The 13,453-nt window shown below is 40.0% G+C and overlaps 1 protein-coding gene across 2 annotated transcripts in view; it reads left to right on the top strand.

Moving 5' to 3' along the window:
• The window catches only part of lamb2l (laminin, beta 2-like), a 52,860-nt gene that overhangs the window by 15,580 nt on the left and 23,827 nt on the right, over positions 1 to 13,453 (top strand). For both annotated transcript variants that reach the window (XM_030732838.1, XM_030732839.1), the window contains exons 3-6: positions 7,600 to 7,769; positions 12,069 to 12,204; positions 13,019 to 13,092; positions 13,261 to 13,449. In XM_030732838.1, the coding sequence (XP_030588698.1) occupies positions 7,600 to 7,769; positions 12,069 to 12,204; positions 13,019 to 13,092; positions 13,261 to 13,449 (569 nt within the window). The remainder of the gene's footprint in view (positions 1 to 7,599; positions 7,770 to 12,068; positions 12,205 to 13,018; positions 13,093 to 13,260; positions 13,450 to 13,453) is intronic.

Raw genomic sequence — 13,453 nt, 5'->3', positions numbered from 1 at the left:
TTAAATTCTCAAACGAGTTATAACACTAGAATTTTACTCATTAAAACTGAAATATAAGCTTCTTAATGGTCTGTGTTGTACAGCAGGCCATATTATTTGTCAAACAATTTCATTAAAGTGTTCCAGAAGACAAAGCATTTTTCTGTTAGCATGGATGGTGGAGATGCGTATCCATCCTTACTCTGTTGCTGGCATTGGTGCTACATGCACATTATTTATACTAGCAAAAACCCACCAGGCCTGCAGCACTTTTCAAAGTCTTTTTCTGTATTTAGTGGTGACTTGAACAAAAATTCCATCATGGATACAAATTTTGGTGGCCACTTTGTCAAGTATGGGTGACGCAGGTTGAACATGACATATGAAACATGCAAACGGAGAACGCGCAGACTGACATCGTGCTAGCAGAGGGAAAATCAAAGAATTGGGAATTATAATAAATACATTTATAATAAGTCATATAGATGTTAATAACTGATGTATGAATGACAGTGTTCATTCAAAGTTTCTTTCTGATTGGCCCACCCATTAAGGAGGAGGTAGGGTACATACAAACGCATTTACATACATACACTATGATCATTGTAGTAGGATTGTTAAATTGAATTTTGCCATGAAAATCTCAGCCACAATCACTCTGATTGTGGGTGCTGTGGGTACAAGTGCATTAGAAAATTTAGATACAGTAATAAACAACAAATATAGATACAGTAACAAACAAGTCCTCAAAATAATATTGGTGTAATCATGACAAGTTTATTGTCGAACACACTACAAAACAGTGGTTATCCTGAGCAATGAAATTCTTACTTTGTGAGTACCCTACACACAATTAAAACAAATAACTAAGTTAAACTAAAATGCAAGAATAATAAGCATATAATAAATAAATAAATAATAAAGCAAGTACAATAAATACAGATGAAGTGCAGTTTCTTTAGTGCAGTTACATGCAATATTCGAATGGTAAGACATTCAGAATGCGCAAGTCTTATTATATAGGATTGTATTATATTGTGTGTAAGATAAAGTTTGTAGAAGAAAACAATGCACACACTGACATTACTCATGCTTGTCAGGGCAGGTAAAAAATATGTTTTCTACAGCCCACACAGACAGGATCCACATTATTGTCACGTCTGAAATATCAGAAGCATCTTAAAAATTAGGCTGCTTGGGATGATGGCTTTGCCTTGTAGTTACCAACACAAACACAGTTTTTTTTAGACAGACTGGGGAAAGGCATTAGTCAGAGTACTTTTGAGGACTGCCTACATTTAGCAGCATTCTTTGCATGTGTGGTCTCTTTCAAAACACAAACTCAAGTCATCAATTAAAACTCAAGCTAAGTGAGTACTGAGATGTACATGCCTAGACGGATGTCTTGGCACATCTGAGTGGTATTTTTTATCACAGTCTCTATCAGTCTTTATGCTTTCAATAAAAGTGTAGTTGCAGTGTCAAATTTCCCCTTTAGAATAACCCTGTTTTTAGAAAGATGATCTGGGTGATTATCAGGGGACAGTGTATGCATATTTTGTGGTACAGCTTTTTTTATGCTCCAAACACCAGAGTGACCTGATTCAGTTTTGGTCTAGTTCCTCATATTATGTTTTACTCTAAAGCCAAATTTCTCACAATCTGTGTCAAGAGGATTTCTGTGGACAGTATTTTATGGTGCCTCACCTTAGGCAGGTTGTTTGACCAGTGAATGATCCTGTTGAAGATATTCATACCTTTATGGTGAGGTCAGGTGAAACCCAGTTACAGCTCTTAGTCAGTTTCTGTGTGTCTGTATTGTTAATGGGGTTGTCTGAATAGAAAGCTGGAGTACTAGGTCTTATTTTCAGCTTCAGTACAGACACATGAGGTTTAAAGTTTTTCCTGCTTCTAAAGGAATTTTATTCTCTTTATTTAGGCTTAAAATGCTTTACTTTCCTGTATCTATACACCATGCTTGAGTTTCAGCATGTGTGTTTTATGTTTGACCAGGGTGTGTTTGATCTTTATCTGTAGTCCACAGGTTTGCCTCACAGCTTGTCTATGTGCACTTCAGTATGTGATCACAGTACACGCTGTGTCATTTTAAACTCAACCCTCTCTATATTTGCTTTACATTGCTCCTTGTGCACCGCCAATATGCTACAATATGCTGCAACCTTATTGTGTATTTCCTAACAGGTGTGTAGTAGAATAGTTCATAGTACTAGCCAGCCATTGTTAATGTTTCACCGGAATTTGGAAAATGTTCCTCTGTGAATCTTGAACTGATTTGAAGACACTGTGTATGTGTCTGTGTACAGAAAGATTTGAGGAGCTGCAGTCTTTGTTCTTTTGACTAAGTAAACTGGAAAAGCTTCAGGCTTTGATGGCAAATATTTAACATAAAATGACTTGCACGGTTCAGCTACAAAATACAACTGCCGCACTAAGTTTACACAAACACTTTCATAGTTTTGATTTTGAACAGATCGTGGGATGATGCATTTTTCCTGGTTTAGGGGAGTGATTAAAATAATTTTGTAGTTATAACCATAATAAAAACTATAATTCTGAGCCGCAGTTTACTTTATTAAGATGTTGTGCTTCGATATAATGACAGCGCTGTATTAGCACCAGAGTTCTAGCCAGAGGTTGATCACCCAGTGTTGCACCGGGCTGACACCGGTTCACTCCAGAAACGATTGCTGTTACCACAATTAGCAATCGGATGCACAGCTGTTTGCACTAGCAAACGGTCGGCCAATACCCAGGTGTGCTCTGTAGGGCTGTGAGTTTTTTCTGGCTAGATCCCTGTTCACAGCATCATCACTACAGTGGTGTGAAAAAGTGTTTGCCCCCTGCCTCATTTCCTGTTTTTTTGCATGTTTGTCACACTTAAGTGTTTCGGAACATCAAACCAATTTAAACAATAGTCAAGGACAACACAAGTAAACACAAAATGCAAGTTGTAAATGAAGGTGTTTATTAGTAAAGGTGAAAAAAATCCAAACCATCATGGCCCTGTGTGAAAAAGTGATTGCCCCCTAAACCTAATAACTGGTTGGGCAACCCTTAGCAGCAACAACTGCAACCAAGTGTTTGCGATAACTTGCAATGAGGCTTTTACAGCATTCTGGAGGAATTTTGGCCCACTCATCTTTGCAGAATTGTCCTAATTCAGTTACATTAGAGGGTTTTCGAGCATGAACGGCCTTTTTAAGGTCATACCACAACATCTCAATAGGATTCAGGTCAGGACTTTGGCTAGGCCACTCCAAAGTCTTCATTTTGTTTTTCTTCAGCCATTCAGTGGTGGACTTGCTGGTGTGTTTAGGATCATTGTCCTGCTGCAGAACCCAAGTACGTTTAAGCTTGAGTACACGAACAGATGGTCTGACATTCTCCCTCAGGATCCCTTGGTAGACAGCAGAATTCATAGTTCCATTTATCACAGCAAGTCTTCCAGGTCCTGACGCAGCAAAACAGCCCCAGACCATCACACTACCACCACCATATTTTACTGTTGGTATAATGTTCTTTTTCTGAAATGCAGTGTTCCTTTTACGCCAGATGTAATGGGACACACACCTTCCAAAGAGTTCCACTTTTGTCTCATCGGTCCACAGAATGTTGTCCCAAAAGTCTTGGGGATCATCAAGATGCGTTTTGGAAAAATTGAGACGAGCTTTAATGTTCTTTTTGCTCAGCAGTGGTTTTCTTCTTGGAACTCTGCCATGCAGGCCATTTTTGCTCAGTCTTTTTCTGATGGTGGAGGCATGAACGCTGACCTTAACTGAGACAAGTGAGGCCTGCAGTTCTTTGGACGTTGTTGTGGGGTCTTTTGTGACCTCTTGGATGAGTCGTCGCTGCGCCCTTGGGGTAATTTTGGGCGGCCGGCCACTCCTGGGAAGGTTCACCACTGTTCCATGTCTTTGCCATTTGTGGATAATGGCTCTCACTGTGGTTCGCTGGATTCCCAAAGCTTTGGAAATGGCTTTATAACCCTTTCCAGACTGATAGATCTCAATTACTTTCTTTCTCAATTGCTCCTGAATTTCTTTGGATCTCGGCATGATGTGTAGCTTTCAAGGATCTTCTGGTGGACCTTACTGTGTCAGGCAGCTCCTATTTAAGTGATGTCTTGATTGGGAACAGGTGTGGCAATAATCAGGCCTAGGTGTGGCTAGGGAAATTGAACTCAGGTGTGAAAAACCACAGTTATAGTATGTTTTAACAAGGGGGGCAATCACTTTTTCACACAGGGCCATGATGGTTTGGATTTTTTTTCACCTTCACTAATAAACACCTTCATTTACAACTTGCATTTTGTGTTTACTTGTGTTGTCCTTGACTATTGTTTAAATTGGTTTGATGTTCCGAAACACTTAAGTGTGACAAACATGCAAAAAAACAGGAAATGAGGCAGGGGGCAAACACTTTTTCACACCACTGTACTCTGTACCAGAGGAAACCTGAGCAACTATACAGTTTCTCTATAATATAGAGTGGTGACATTACATTGTGACTACTGTGATTCTCTCATTAAAACTTTTGACATATTCTATATTTTGCTGATTTTGACTCACATTCCCCAGGCTTGTAAGGAGACCTTTTATATTCCAACTCCATATTTTACTTCCTCTTTATTCTTGGTGCAGACCAGCAATTCATTTGGCCTGTTTTGAAAGAATCTGATTTAGCTCCTCTTCCAGTAAGGGCACCCTTCATTGAATCAATCTTCTTTCTGATTGGCAGCACTTGACAAGCACAACGTTTGACCAGCAGGTGGATGGGGATTGATTGAGATAACCATATTAAAGATAGCCTCTGACATACAGTGCCAAGAGTAGAACATCAGTTGGAAATCACAGAGTATATATAAAAGATAGACACAGTCACTGTGATGTTACCATTGGTTGTTAGCATTGTAGACTCTGCATTTTGAAGTTTCCACATTAGTGTTTTGGCTGCAATTATGTAGATTTTTTTGGAAGTGGAGTGACCAAATTTTGACAAGAGGGTGGAGTGCTAAGTTATCTGCTAATGGTAGCAAGCTTCGATTGTAAGCTGCATTCATACACTGTACAGGTGTAACGTACAGACACAGATACCTGGTAATTGGTGCTAATTAATAGATTAATAAAATACCAGGCCCCAGGGTGGCTCAGGGCGTGAGCAGGTGACCACATATGCCACATGGCAGTGTCACCGGGGCCGGTTCAAGTCCTGACCTGTCGCCATTTGCCACATATCTTCCCCATTTCTTCCCCTGCTTGGCTGTCTCTCTCCACTGCCAATACTATCGAATAAAGCTGTAAAATGGCCAAAAAAAAGATTAATAAAATACTACTTGCTCACCAAAACTGAAGTGCAAACGTCTTACATTGTCTTTATCACACAGAAGGCAATATTATTTGTTAGATAATTCCATTAAAATGCTTCAAAGCACCAACAGCACAAAGATGGTGGAAATGTCTAATTCAGTGACTCCAATAAGCAGACATAATTTAAAGTGGAAATACACCAGTACAGTAATTTAACTGAATACAGAGTATTGTAACTCAGAACATCTGTACCTTTTGTTGATGGCAGTTGAAGTGTTACTGCAGTTTTCTGTTGTTAGTTTTGTCTCTTGTAATTTCAGTGCATAGATAATATAAAACAGCGTGTTAATATTTCAGTGGTCCATGAAACATTAAATAATCAGTGTCGGTGAGAGAGAGCAGTGCCTTTTATAGCCAGTGACGTCGGTAACAGTTTTGTGTTGTTCATAGCTCATAAATGTCAAAGGCCACTGATGACGATACTTTAGTTTACATTCATTTGAGATTGTTTGGCTCTGATAAGCTGTGTTCCCCAAGCATGATCTGACAATGCTCCAAGGTCTTCTTGTGATGCCAAGAATGTCTGGCTTTCTCGGTCTTCCACTGCCTTCATAATGTTTAGTGAGGTTTGAGCGTGTGCTCACTTGGCTTGCCCAGTCATGTTTTGGACACAGTTAATTCAAAGCATTTTAGAGTGCCATGTGCTGTCTGTCTTAGAAACCTCCTGTCTATTATGATTTCAATCTGAGAGAGATTCTCTGTGTTAAGAATAATGACCTGACTTCTGACAGCCTCTGGGAATTGGGATGCCAAGTTTGCTACTATCACAATGCTACTGATGATTGATTTGAACACTGAGGGGAAACTTGTGATCTGTATTCTTATGATTTATTCATTTGGAGTGCTGCTGATTGGATAATTTCTTGAATAAGCAGGTGTACAGGTGTTCCTAATAAAGTGCCATGTGACTGTCAGAGTAGGGAGGATGCTTTTGATTCCATCTTAAGCAATCCATGTCTTTCCCATCGTGCTTCAACCTGTTGCTTCTTGGTTGCTTTCTGTAGATCAACAGGATGAACAGATATCTTTCTCAACATCTCTCATCCCTTATGTCTCTGTGTACTGTAGATCACTGAGGATTGTGTTTTTTTTAACAGACATGAAAGACATTTTTTGATTATCGTGCTCATAAAAGTAGGACATGAATACTGGGACTCACAATAGCTTTACCAGAAAAACACTATGGGTGGTTTGTGTATAATTGAAACAACTCAAAGATGGAAATTAAATAGGAATGGTAGATTAAAATGGATTATAAACGGATTATTACATTTATATTATTAAAGACAGTGCATTTGGTCATGAGCAGCAGCCTCCAGGGCTAAAAACAGTAAATACAGAAGTGCCAACAAGTGCACTTGAGGTTGGATCTAAAATTGAATCAGTCCTTGTAGACTGACATGTTAACATGCTCAACTTCACACCATTAAGAAAGAAATGGTTTTCTTCTTTATGGCTAGTTCCCCATATATAAAAACTGTACAGTGGCCTTGTTTTTAAATAACCAGTGCATTTAAAAAATAATTTAAAGTTAAGTACATGACTGCTGTAGCTGAGAGTTCTCTGTTAAAACTCACCTCAGAGTCAGTTTGAGACACTGAACGGGGCCTCTTCATCACGTCTTTTTGAACAATTGTAATGAACTTTTCTGACTAATAAAATGGTCTTTTAGGTGGTAAAAAATGGATCCAACAATTGTGTGCTTCAGTTTTTTTGCTTGAAGTTTTATTGTTTTATTAGTCTGTTAGTGTGTGTCTGTTATTTAGCACTAATCAACAGATGGCTAATGTACATATTATTGATCCATTATGGAAGTGCACATTATGGACCACGCTTGCTATAGCTTTAGTTAATACCTTGGCAATCCATCCTCTTGACCAAATATGGTCACTTGTGGTTACAAAAATGGCATTAGCCAAAACGCTGACACCGAGGCTTCAAAATGCAGAGTCCATAAACTTGTGGTTGAAAGTACGCTGACTATATCCACCTTTTCTGGACAAAGTTTACAGCATGGCTTCCTACAGCTTCTAGATCATCAACAGTCTAATTTGCCAGTATATGATTCAAAACAGAAATTTGCTTGGCAGTAAAGAAGTAAAGTCCTGCTGGATTTTGTGGTTGTAATTTTTAATACTGCAAAAATATCTAAATTAGTGGAAATGTTATTGTGAAGTTAACTGTGATTAATGATTCTGTTTTCTGTTTCTACCATCCACCCCTTCACGTTCAGCTGTCTGTACATTTGGACAAGAGCTCCCATCAAGCCCTCATGGCTGCACTGAGGGAAGCTGTTACCCTGCAACAGGAAACCTCCTGATTGGACGGGCTGTCAATCTAACTGCCACCTCCACTTGTGGCCTTACTGGACCAGAGAAATACTGTATTGTCAGTCATCTGCAGGTCAGTCACACACACAAACCCTTGAATGTATAGCGTAAATACAAAGAGCAAAAGCACCTTCATATTTAAATATGAGGATTCTGAGCATGAATTGGGAACAACTGGTAAATGTCTGATTATGATTGCAGAGCCCCATAATGAGAGACCATCTGAGTACATAATTTTGTTCCTTCATCTTAATTTATATTGATTTTTCCATAGCACAGACTATAAAAAATGGTCACATGCACTCTGGTTGGAACTCACTTCACCATCACTCATCACGTTGCCATTTCCCTCACAATACAACCTGAATAGTGCAAAGAACATTTTGATGGCTTGTTCTCAATATAACATATTCATCCATCATCTTCCGTCACCCTGCACTACTCCATCTTCAATTGTTGATCTGTCTGTTTCTTTGCCTTCTTTCAATGAGCAAGGCCTGCTACACAGGCCCCAGGTGCAAATACACAAGTCAGCCACACCTTCTTTCCATATACACTCTCTTTTGCTCTCTCTGTCCCTGCTTCTCTTTTTTTGTATGTTCTCTGTGCAGTTTTACTAATACACACATATGAAATACATGTGAAATAAACAGCTGCAGATGGAACTGCAGGGACAAAATGGTGTTATAGTCTTCATTTCTGTAATGTGCAAGTATTGTTTTTCTGTTTTAACTGCAATATTACATCTCCCAGCATGTTCACCATGCTGTTGTCATTCACGCTGCCTTCGTTCATGCATTTCCGCACGTCTGCATGTATGTGCCTGCTCTTCCTTTGCCTCAGGACAGGAATATTTACCACTGTCAACTCCCAGCTGAGCAAGACAGCCTTCTACTACAGTAATAGGATATGATATGGTGTCCAGATTTCCAACAATCACTTGTATTCGATGTAGGTTCTCCTGTGTGGTGTTTTTGTTCGCTGTGAGTGACATGTTCCTGGGTTTTTGACCTGGTGTTTTTGAGTTGTAGACTTTCAAATTCTCTTTATTATGTCCTCTGTTGATATTTAATGTCCTCTGTTGATTCTTGAGTTGGTCTACATTTGTTATCCTTGAGCTTTAGCTTTTTTTCTTTACGTTTGTGTCACCTGGGTCCTGTACTATGAAGTAGGATGTCATCTTATTGAGGTAACTTCAGGGTTAACACTTGTTTCCTGTATTACTGAGGTGGTTTACTTCCTACTGGATAAAATCCCCATGGTAACTCATGGTGTGATCTAACCTGCTCTGGAGCAGATTGTTCCTGATTAAAGATAAACACAAATTACCACCTGCTGACCAATCAATTCTCCAGCAAATCACCATTCCTTGAAGATTCATCGGCCGTCTGAATTTGGAAATCTCACAAGATCCCAGCTCGGTCGTTCTCTACCACCCATTTTGAACTTAGGACATAGATGTTCCTGTATATTTTGCCAGCCACTTGGTTATGGCGTTCCATGTATGCCTTGCCCTGTTATGTTCTGGATTGTCTCAGGGACATCTCTGCACAGTCTGCACCTGGGGTCTTGCCTTGTGTGGTGGACCCCAGCCTCTATCGCTCTTGTGCTCAGAGCTTGTTAGAAGTGTGCCGGCTCAAATTTGGGCGTAAAAACGTGGAATCAGTTCAGTGAATTCAGTCATTTTTAGTTTAAAACAAGTTTTTGACAGATTTCTAAAATATTTGTGTTTTCTTGTTTTTATGACAGGTGGTCTAATAAATGTATGAAGCGCTGTATACAGTCAAACTGCATACACCAACAGCTCAGTAGGGGTGAGATGCAGTGGCTTCACTGGCCTCTCTGTTACAGACAAAATAACAGCTTCCTGCTTTTCTTCAGATAGTTTGGAGCACCCTTCACTGGGCACGGCGTTACAAAATAGTGATAGCCATGTTGTTTAAGATCACTTATCTCTCACTTTACTGTCACCAACACACCCCCAAACCATAACATTGCTATGCTTGCTGGAAAGACAAGCATCCTTTTAATGGCTTTTGTTCTCTTGCTTAGTTGCGCAGGGCCTTCCACTTCTTTTTCTGTTCTGGTTATAGCCAGTTTGAAGGTTGTATTATATTTTAGAGTGCACATGCATGTGCATGTGCATGTGTACACAGCAAGCTGGAAATAGTTTATGCACATCCACATTACATCCACATGCACACTGTTTCCAGCATGCCTTTTTTCAATTCTCAGCCGAGTCTCATTAACAGCCACGCTGTTGTTAGCAGCTTAATCACCCTTGACAACCTAATTTAGAAGCCATGGAATCTACTGGTTCTCGTGCCAACTTACCCTCATCTCCCCGCTTTGCCCTCTTTCCTGGGTCCCCTCTTTATGGCCCCCTCTTTTTACTCTTTCTCAGCATCTCTCTCACTCTCTGGATCCCTTAACTCGCCACCTCCCTTCCACACACACTTAGTCCTTCATCCCTGGTGCTGTTTGAGACTCCTGTACTGCAGATTCGCTGCTCTTGTCTGCATCCTTCTCAGTCGACCCTTTTGAAACCACCCTTCACTGTCCCATACTCTCTGATTTCAGCTTATTCACCTTCTCTCCTGCCTCACCTGTGTCAGCTTTTAACTCAGTCTGTTTTTTATTCTTTCTGTGCCTTCCCCTCCTATTAGTCTCAGTGCTGTTCCTTGACTTTTTTGCCTCTCTTTTATGTTGCTGTTGCAAAAACTGTGTTAGTGTATTAGCACAGAGAGCAGTTCATCCCATAGTAGCAGCTTTGGATCCTGTTGTTGTTGACACATTTTTACTGAAATGTCCTAATAATATTGGATGAGCTTTGGCTTTAGAATTTAAATTAAAGCTACGCTGTGCCAAGATGTTGAAAGCAACACGTTGTTCAATATTTAGCCAATGTTATAGTTTGTTTAAGAAGTAAAAGCCGTATTTTCAGGTTGTTCAAAGAATTTTCTTTTACATCTTAATGTGACTGAAACGTGAGAGGACCCTCTCTCTGCTCAAAAATCTGTAATCTCCTCAGATGAAGAGATTAGGGAGGAGGAGATTTTCCTTTGTTTTATTGTATTTTGCTGTTTTCACTGCTTTAGGGCATTGTAAACCTACACGAGGTTTTTGTTTTTATCTTCTGCACCTTTGCATGTAATGAAATGTGCAATAAATAAAATTGCGATTGCCATGATAATCAGACCACCTTGGACTTTGTGTGAAGGGCTCTGTTTTCATGTTTGAACATTCAGTACGGTGACAGAAAATTGGTATGCTCCTGCAAATGATGAAGTTGGTTTTTTGGCCCACTTCAATAGAATGTGCTCCACCTCTGTTGTCAGGAAAATAAAGAGCGCACTCATTCACGTCCTTCTTCTCTCCTGCTACATGTATCTTTCTTCGACTTCCATGTTTCTCTCCTCTCCTTCCTTGTGTTTTAATCACAGTTTTTTTTCTTCTTTTCCAACCTTTCAGTCCCTAATGCAGTCCCTTCTCTAGAACCCAAACCGTGATTTTTGGGGTTGATGATTTTTGATATAAATGTCTGTACTTTATGTCTTGCCTTTTGATGGAATTTCTCTGTTCCCCGTGTTTCCTTACTCAGTCCTTGTCTCCGTGTTTAGTCTGTGGTGTCCTGCTTGTCTTCCATCTCAGTCAAGTTCACATGCCTCAGTCCTGGTCCTTTGTCATCTTGTTGTCTATGGATCCCTGTCTGCTGTGTGCTCTCCCATCTGTCTATGTATTTGATAAAGTAGCATTCCTAGTTTGTGCTGCTGGCCCCATCCAGTTCTATAAATCTGGTATGTTCTGTAATAAAGCTGTAATTAAGTTTAATGCTATTCAAGTCCTGCCTTGTGGGCCCATCTCCTGCCTGCCACACAGCTGATTGTGATATTTTTGTACAAAAGGCTACATAAGAGCAACAGATCACAAGTGATACACTAACACAGGGATCCTCACATCCAGGCCTCGAGAGCCAGTTACCTGCAGGTTTTAGATGTGTCCCTGATCCAATACACTTCAATCAAATGGCTGAATTACCTCCTCAGTATGCAGTCAAGTTTTCCAGAGTCCTGCTAATGACTTCTATAGTTGACTCAGGTGAGCTGAAGCAGAGACACATCTAAAACCTGCAGGACACTGGCTCTCGAGACCTGGATGTGAGGATCCCTGCACTAACACAATTACAGCAAGCTTAAATGATGCTCCAGCAATGCTGGTGCATCTTTTTGTCATCATTCGGGAAAGACAGGGATTGTAATGATATAAAAAAAAACAAAAAAAACATGCCTTATATTTTATTATAATAAATTAACTTTTTTCATAGCTTAAATATGTAGTTATTCATTCAAAAACAACTTTTCTTCCTCTCCAGCAACCAGACAAGTGTTTCGAGTGTAACTCACAGCATCCCTACAGCCCAAACGTGCACACTAACAGCCACCGCATTGAAAACGTGATCTACCTCACGGACAGCAACGGAGTCAACACCTGGTGGCAGTCTGTCAATGGTTTGTGTGTCTTTATTCTGTAAAAGTACAAAAGGACATGAACAGTATGTTCATTGTGTTGATTGCTTCTGTCCTCATATATTTATATATGTGTCTGTGAGGAATAGATTTACTCTCCTTGTTTTCTTAGTTACATCACGATGCCCTATTTACATAGTATTACCTGGGGCCTCTATTGATGTGTAATAATTGTGCCATTTATCCGTGAACTTAACCCCACGTGAATCTGTGATGTCTCTGTAATTTGTGAAGAAAAAATACCATATTCAACAAACATGATAATACCAGGTCTGTTGAAATCAATATCCCAGTGATTATGGAGACTGTTTGACATTTTAAATCAAAGTTTGGATAGCATTATGAGTCCAATTTCAAGATGCTTGTGTTTCTTATCTCTTATATTGTGTATGTTTATGTTTTAGCATGTGGGCCCATTTGCAGGAAGGTCAAGCTCAGATCCATCGGAAAAGAAAAATCTTGACGGATGATGAAAATGATAACAAGCATAGCCACGGCTGTCAATATGTTTGTGCAAAGTACAGACTTTGCTTGCCCCATATGAATGCATCACACACACACAAAAACAAACGTGGAGGATTTCTAAAACAGAAACTGTCCAGGTTATACTAACTCCATGTGAACAGGGCCTACACCTCAGTGCTGCTGTTGCAGTAAAATCATAAGAGGGGAAAAATTCCTTCACAGAAAAGTTGATCCTGGTGCTAATTTACATTCTTGTGGGACAAAACTGAAAGGAAAGAAGGTAAAAGTCTCCAACAGTCAATCAACATTCATTAAGCTGTTTTCCACACAGGACAGGAGAGTGTAAGCATCAGGCTGAACCTGGAGGCTGAATTCCACTTCACACATCTCATCATGAAGTTCAAGGTACACACAGTTTTTTTCTACATGTGTTATAGCCCTCTGTTGGAAAGCCAATGCTGTATGACATGCCAAGGGACAGACAAAAATTTGTCAGGCATTCCACCAGGCATAAATCCTGTTTGTACAGCAAACAAAAGGTTCCGATAAATCTTTCTTACTTTATCTCTCCAGACTTTCCGACCTGCAGCTATGATCATCGAGCGTTCGGCTGACTTTGGCCGCACTTGGCGTCCGTACCGCTACTTTGCCTCAAATTGTTCCAGAACCTTTCCGAACATCCCCGCCAATGGCTTGCACCACATCAATGACATCATTTGTGAGGAACGCTACTCTGACATCGAACCCTCCACGAATGGAGAGGTAA

The sequence above is a fragment of the Archocentrus centrarchus genome, chromosome 7 (genome assembly GCF_007364275.1).
Source record: "Archocentrus centrarchus isolate MPI-CPG fArcCen1 chromosome 7, fArcCen1, whole genome shotgun sequence".
Taxonomy (NCBI): domain Eukaryota; kingdom Metazoa; phylum Chordata; class Actinopteri; order Cichliformes; family Cichlidae; genus Archocentrus; species Archocentrus centrarchus.
Note: the sequence above shows the minus strand (reverse complement) of the source record. Positions and strands in the feature narration are given on the sequence as shown.